The 6,984-nt window shown below is 48.2% G+C and overlaps 2 protein-coding genes across 33 annotated transcripts in view; both read right to left on the reverse strand.

Moving 5' to 3' along the window:
* Window positions 1-202: 202 nt before the first annotated feature.
* Window positions 203-6,004, reverse strand: LOC127925447 (D(1) dopamine receptor-like). Of its 32 annotated transcripts, none has more exons than XR_008121036.1 (5): window positions 4,091-6,004; window positions 2,824-3,646; window positions 1,041-2,239; window positions 931-966; window positions 203-900 (listed from the first exon to the last, which is right to left on the reverse strand). XR_008121036.1 is itself a non-coding variant. In XM_052510316.1 (3 exons), the coding sequence occupies exons 1-3, from the start codon at window positions 4,346-4,348 to the stop codon at window positions 1,617-1,619; spliced, it is 1,704 nt and encodes a 567-aa protein (XP_052366276.1). In that variant the 5' UTR covers window positions 4,349-6,004; the 3' UTR covers window positions 203-1,616. The 32 variants fall into 32 exon arrangements, 1 of the variants encoding a protein (XP_052366276.1); XR_008121034.1 differs by having other exon boundaries at window positions 953-988; XR_008121027.1 differs by having other exon boundaries at window positions 931-988.
* A 68-nt stretch (window positions 6,005-6,072) lies between these two features.
* Window positions 6,073-6,984, reverse strand: part of LOC118380463 (caspase-14-like) — a 26,469-nt gene continuing 25,557 nt past the window's right edge. The window contains exons 9-10 of the mRNA XM_052510369.1: window positions 6,337-6,984; window positions 6,073-6,218 (exon numbers count right to left, since the gene is read on the reverse strand). The exon at window positions 6,337-6,984 is cut by the window's right edge and continues 2 nt beyond it. The gene's annotated coding sequence lies outside the window, so the exon portion shown is untranslated. The remainder of the gene's footprint in view (window positions 6,219-6,336) is intronic.

Genomic DNA, 6,984 nt, shown 5'->3' on the forward strand with positions numbered 1-6,984 from the left:
TGACAAATTAGTGATTTCTTGCTCGCATGAGAGAGGGATAAGAGGAGATGGAGAGAGAAAGGGAGAGAAGAGTAGAGAGGACGTGTTTAAGAGGAGTGAAGTAGAGATGGGACAAGGGAGGGAGGGAGGGAGGGAGGGAGGGAGGGAGGGAGGGAGGGAGGGAGGGAGGGAGGGAGGGAGGGAGGGAGGGAGGGAGGGAGGGAGGGGTGTGGAGAGAGAACAGGGAAGACAGGGAGAGAAAGAGATGTAGAGAGAAAGAGAGAGGGAGCTCTGGCTGTGAGACTGTGTTACTGTATAATAGATGCTTAGAAATACCCAGGATGGACATCATCATCGTCACCGTGACATGACATCACACAAGATCCCCAGGGCCTGGAGAGATAATCCCTGATAATCTGAGAAATACAGAGGTTGTGTCCCAAAGGACTCTATATAGGGAATAGGGTGCCACTGGATCCTGGACAAAAGTAGTGCACTATATAGGGAATAGGGTGCCACTGGATCCTGGCCAAAAGTAGTGCACTAAAGCCCTATAGGCCCTGGTCAAGAGTAGTGCACTAAAGCCCTATAGGCCCTGGTCAAGAGTAGTGCACTACAGCCCTATAGGCCCTGGCCAAGAGTATTGCACTACATAGGGAAGAGGGTGCCATTGCAGACGCAGACGGTGTCACACTTCCCCCACAAATAAAGCCCACAGGTCCAGAACAAATATGATGTTAATGACGGTTGAGAGACATGGCAGTAGAAATAGAAATCTAGATCAGCTCAGGGAAGATCTTTTCTACTCTTCTAACATTCTATCCCCTTTGACAGACTTAGACCAATCAGGAGTTCATATTGACCTAATGATATTGACCTAATGACCTAATGATATTGACCTAATGACCTAATGATATTGACCTAATGACCTAATGATATTGACCTAATGACCTAATGATATTGACCTAATGACCTAATGATATTGACCTAATGACCTAATGATATTGACCTAATGACCTAATGATATTGACCTAATGACCTAATGATATTGACCTAATGACCTAATGATATTGACCTAATGACCTAATGATATTGACCTAATGCAACGGCAGCCTAGAACAGTGTTTTTCAATGTGGTTGTTTACCATTACTATCATTACCATTACTACCATTACCATTACTATCATTACTACCATTACCATCATTACTATCATTACCATTACTATCATTACTACCATTACCATTACTATCATTACTACCATTACCATCATTACTATCATTACCATTACTATCATTACTACCATTACCATTACTATTACTATCCTTTTCTCCTTGAGGCACCACTTCCATAAAAACAGGTCAGAACAACAATATATTACAGAGCTGTTGTGGGTTCAGGAACGAGAGCTGGAGAAACCTTAGCCTCGAGCATTGGTGGAAAATGGCCCTGTTTCAATCAATCCTCAACGCTTTTTCATCAAATTGGCCAATGAATGTTTTGGATAAACCCGTCATAGCTATTTCCTGGATGAATGTGATCCATTAACAGCTGAGACAATACAGGTTGTGGATTCATTTGAAATGAAACGACTACAGACATCAACGGTACGGTCCGTTTGAGACAGTTTGAAAGTTCATCAGAAAGTTTGTGAGGGAATCATTTGAGTCCGTTGTCCCCGGTCCGCTAGGTCTCTTTTACAATCCTCCGTGGGACAGTCGCAGTCCGCCTCTGGTTGTGTTAACGTTGCCGGTGGCGTCCTAGAGAGACCTGCCCCGCTGTCCCCTCTCCCTCTAACCGGGTCCAGCTCACAGTCACACAGCGGCTCCTCTACAGCTCCTCTACGGTCTGTTAACGGTGTCGGTAGCACCCTCCCTCTAACCGGGTCGCGGATTACACCAGATGTGACACTACCTCTACTGGCGCCACAGCCTGTATCGTAAGCCACGCCCATCTCCGTTGTGAAGAGCGAGTTCTTCTTCTCCTTCCCGGCGCCGGTGGCGTCGTTGCTCGCCAAGACAACGCTCTCCACGCGCGTGGCGCTCGTCGTCCAGCCTCCGAAGCACCCGTTGTCTCCACGGCAACCCAGCAAGCGGAGGAACGCCTCGCGGAACTCAGTGTTGAAGGCGTAGATAACGGGGTTCAAGGAAGAGTTGCTCCAACCGAACCACACGAAGACGTCGAAGGTGGTTTCACTGACACAGTACAGGTGGGAGGATTGGGAGGAGGGGTCTGACACAGTTCTAGAGGCTGTACCTGGACCTGTGTGTAGGGGAACATGGGCATGAGAGTTAGACAGGGATTCGCGTTTCTAAGGGGTCCTGCTCTCAGATCAGTGATATTTCATAAAGAGTTGTGTCGTGTTCTGGCGCTTTAACCAAGAGTTCAAATATTGTCTGGACAGGAATGTAAAACTGTCATGTAAACTTCGTTTAACTGAAGTGTTAAAAGGTTAAAGTTCAGGAAGGTTGTTGTGCTCGGACCAAAGGGGAAAACACGTCATAGATAAAAACTATTGAAGGGAATTACGTTGCCGACCTGAACGACCTTTCAAGGTCGCAACAACGAATACCTTGACGTATTTGAGTTGAAAGGTCATAGTCCTACCTGGGCAGAAGGGCATGGCACAGTTGAGGATGAAGAAGGGAATAGGGTGCCATAGGGTCCTGGTCTAAAGTAGTGCACTATATAGGGAATAGGGTGCCATAGGGTCCTGGTCTAAAGTAGTGCACTATATAGGGAATAGGGTGCCATAAGGTCCTGATCTAAAGTAGTGCACTATATAGGGAATAGGGTGCCTAATAATACCTTGACATATTTGAGTTGAAAGGTCATAGTAGTCCTACCTGGGCAGAAGGGCATGGCACAGTTGAGGATGAAGAAGGGGGACCAGCAGAAGACGAACACCCCCATGATGACAGACAGAGTCTTCAGAACCTTGGTTTCCTTCCTAATGGAGTACCTCAGGGCCCGGTGTTGGGGAGGAAGATCAGGGTGATGATGATGATGTTTCGGGGATTTGGTCGTTTGGTGAAAGATGGAGCAACGGTGTTTAGAACGAAGAGGAGGATGACGATGGTGGAAAGCGTGCACGTGCCCATCTGCATCCACATCCACGTGCGACCCCGAGCGGCAGTTCTGTGCGTGTTCTGCGGCTCGCTCCAGGGAGGATATCCTGCGTATCTGGACCTGGGCGATCCGGTAGATCCGTGTGTAGGTGACCACCATGATCGCCACGGGGATGTAGAAACTGATCAACGAGGAGGAGATGGCGTAGGTCCGACTCAGGCTTGAGTCACAGTTCCAGCCGTTCACCTCCTCCGAGGCCCTGCGGAGTTGATACACCCCACTGATGTTAAACCAGGTAACGTCCCGGTTAAATTCGTCACCGCTCCCGGTGTTTCCGGTGATTGCAGCCCGGTGCCAGTGGAGTTGAACGGGCACAAATGATATCACCACGGAGACCGTCCAGGTCACGCCGACCATGACGAAGGCCACGCGGCGGTTCATTCTCCTCTCGTAACGGAACGGGCTGGATATCGCCCAGTAGCGGTCCACACTGATCATGCACAGATTCAAGATGGACGCCGTGGAACACATGATGTCGCTCGCCACCCAGGTGTCACAGAACGCACCGAATGGCCAGAACCCCGCCACCTCTGCCGCTGCCTTGGAGAGAGAGAGAGAGAGAGAGAGAGAGAGAGAGAGAGAGAGAGAGAGAGAGAGAGAGAGAGAGAGAGAGAGAGAGAGAGAGAGAGAGAGAAAGAAAGAGAGAAAGAGAGACAGAGTAAGAGAGAGAGAGAAAGAGAGAGGGACAGTAAGAGAGAGAGAAAAAGAGAGAGACCGAGTAAGAGAGGGAGAGAAAGAGAGAGCAAGAGAGAAAGACAGAGAGAGACGGAGTAAGAGATGGAGAGGAGAGAGAGAGAGAGAGAGAGAGAGAGAGAGAGAGAGAGAATGTTTATTTTTAGTGTCCACAATAATACAACTGACAAAACAAATTACAGAATGAAATGGGTCAATGACAATTTTGAGACACTGAAATCCGTTTTCTAGGCAGTCAAATCAATCCATTTTCAATCAATGAAATATAATACATCGATTATAAGACGTTACCTTCCACGGCATCACGAGCAGCGCCACGAGGAGGTCCGACAGCGCCAGGGACACGATGAAGATGTTGGTGACTTTGGCGCGCAGGTGCCGGTAACGCAGAACCGCCGCGCACACCGTGAAGTTACCCAGTAACGTCCAGAGGATGAGCAGTGAGAGGACGCAGCCGACGAGCGCCCGAGTGGCGGGTAAATCCGCGTGTGGCTCGGGCAGATGAGGCTCGCTCTGGTTCTCTGCCAGGCGGTGGCTGGCGTTATGCATCGTCCCTTCCACCGTCAGACGGTCAGCGGTGGGAACAGTGTGTCAATCAAACACACTGAGAAAATAGACTCCATATCGTAACCCGCTGTTCCCATTCATGTGAGGAAATAGTCCTCTGTTGGTGTATTTTTTATTTGTATTAATCCAGTATTTATTTCTCCACTCTTTCCATTATACCTCTCTCTCCCTGTCTATCCCTCTCGGTTCCAATCTCTCACTCCGTCTGTGCTGTAAACCTGTAACTGTAAACCGGTATCTGTGTCACTCAAACCGTGATGTGCGGCTGGGCTGTTTCTTCCTCGAGCTGAATGAGGAACTATCTGTGATGCTCTCTCTCTCTCTCTCTCTCTCTCTCTCTCGCTCTCTCTCTCTCGCTCTCTCTCTCTCTGTGTCTCTCTCTCTCTCTGTCTCTCTCTCTCTCTCTCTCTCTCTCTCTCTCTCTCTCTCTCTCTCTCTCTCTCTCTCTCTCTCTCTCTCTCTCTCTCTCTCTCTCTCTCTCTCTCTCGCTCTCTCTCTCTCTCTCTCTCTCTCTCTCTCTCTCTCTCTCTCTCTCTCTCTCTCGCTCTCTCTCTCTCTCTCTCTCTCTCTCTCTCTCTCTCTCTCGCTCTCTCTCTCTCTCTCTCTCTCTCTCTCTCTCTCGCTCTCTCTCTCTCTCACGCTCTCTCTCTCACGCTCTCTCTCGCTCTCTCTCTCTCTCTCCGCGCGCTCTTCTGTGTTTTGCTTTTAGAAACCACGTGCACCAACAGCTGGAGATAATCGCTTTTACAGAACCAACAGAACACATGAGGACAGAGAGAGAGAGACAGACAGACAGACAGACAGACAGACAGATAGTGTGCTATGCATCTCTTCTTAAATGTTTTAATTTACATATTAAGTATCCATAACAACTTATTAGTAGCATATTAACCTAATTTACATTTCATGTTTGTACATTTATAAATGTTGTGGCCAAACCATCCAGTAAATCCATTTGTTCATAATTTAGAGATTGACACCAGGCTGCACTATCTATTTCTAAATTCAAAGATTAGGATTATTATAATTTCCCGTAGGCCTTTAAACCACAGTCCAGAGTGCATGATGTTATTGTGCAGAAATAAATCATAAGCCTAGTCGGACGTGGTTGTTCTAGCTCTACTGTCTACTGTCATGGAGAAGGGGCACTGTCCATGGTGCTGAATCCACCCAGTCGGACGTGGTTGTTCTAGCTCTACTGTCTACTGTCATGGAGAAGGGGCACTGTCCATGGTGCTGAATCCACTGTCACTGAAACCTCCACCACTCGGAACAACAATATAAACACTGTCCATGGTGCTGAATCCACCCAGTCGGACCTGATTGTTCTAGCTCTACTGTCTACTGTCATAGAGAAGGGGCACTGTCCATGGTGCTGAATCCAGCCAGTCGGACGTGGTTGTTCTAGCTGTACTGTCTACTGTCATAGAGAAGTGGCACTGTCCATGGTGCTGAATCCAGCCAGTCGGACGTGGTTGTTCTAGCTGTACTGTCTACTGTCATAGAGAAGTGACACTGTCCATGGTGCTGAATCCACCTAGAAGTGGCACTGTCCATGGTGCTGAATCCACTGTCCTAGTCGGAAGTGTTTGTTCTTGCTCTACTGTCTACTGTCATGGAGAAGGGGCACTGTCCGTGGTGCTGGAGTCACTGGGAACAACAATATAAACACTGTCCATGGTGCTGTCCAGTGGTGCTGAACTGTCATGGAGAAGGGGCACTGTCCGTGGTGCTGAATCCACCGAGTCGGACGTGGTTGTTCTAGCTGTACTGTCTACTGTCATAGAGAAGTGGCACTGTCCATGGTGCTGAATCCACCTAGAAGTGGCACTGTCCATGGTGCTGAATCCACCTAGTCGAAGTGGCACTGTCCATGGTGCTGAATCCACCTGGAGAAGGGGCACTGTCCATGTGTTGTTCTACTGTCTACTGTCATGGAGAAGTGGCACTGTCCATGGTGCTGAATCCACCTAGTCGGCAGTGTTTGTTCTTGCTCTACTGTCTACTGTCATGGAGAAGGGACACTGTCCGTGGTGCTGAATCCACTGTTACTGAAACCTCCACCACTCGGAACAACAATATAAACACTACATGTTACGCCTTGGTCCCATATTAAATGAGCACAGACATTTTCCATATACAGAAAAAAAAGAAAAGAAGCTTATTTCTCTTACATTTTATGCATAGATTTCAATACATCCCTGTTGGTGAACATTTCTCCTTTGCCAAGATAATCCACCCACCTGATAGATGGCCAAGATAATCCACCCACCTGATAGATGGCCAAGATAATCCACCCACCTGATAGATGGCCAAGATAATCCACCCACCTGATAGATGGCCAAGATAATCCACCCACCTGATAGATGGCCAAGATAATCCACCCACCTGATAGATGGCCAAGATAATCCACCCACCTGATAGATGGCCAAGATAATCCACCCACCTGATAGATGGCCAAGATAATCCACCCACCTGATAGATGGCCAAGATAATCCACCCACCTGATAGATGGCCAAGATAATCCACCCACCTGATAGATGGCCAAGATAATCCACCCACCTGATAGATGGCCAAGATAATCCACCCACCTGATAGATGGCCAAGATAATCCACCC

The sequence above is a fragment of the Oncorhynchus keta genome, unplaced genomic scaffold (genome assembly GCF_023373465.1).
Source record: "Oncorhynchus keta strain PuntledgeMale-10-30-2019 unplaced genomic scaffold, Oket_V2 Un_contig_5586_pilon_pilon, whole genome shotgun sequence".
NCBI classification, from domain to species: domain Eukaryota; kingdom Metazoa; phylum Chordata; class Actinopteri; order Salmoniformes; family Salmonidae; genus Oncorhynchus; species Oncorhynchus keta.

What these genes read in the sequence shown, in the direction of transcription:
- LOC127925447 (XM_052510316.1), bottom strand. Translation starts at nt 4,348, where the DNA reads ATGCATAACGCCAGCCACCGCCTGGCAGAGAACCAGAGCGAGCCTCAT. An exon ending in TGCTCGTGATGCCGTGGAAG is followed by an intron (nt 3,647 to 4,090) that starts GTAACGTCTTAT and finishes TCTCTCTCCAAG; the next exon opens with GCAGCGGCAGAGGTGGCGGG. An exon ending in TGCCATGCCCTTCTGCCCAG is followed by an intron (nt 2,240 to 2,823) that starts GTAGGACTACTA and finishes CCCTACACACAG; the next exon opens with GTCCAGGTACAGCCTCTAGA.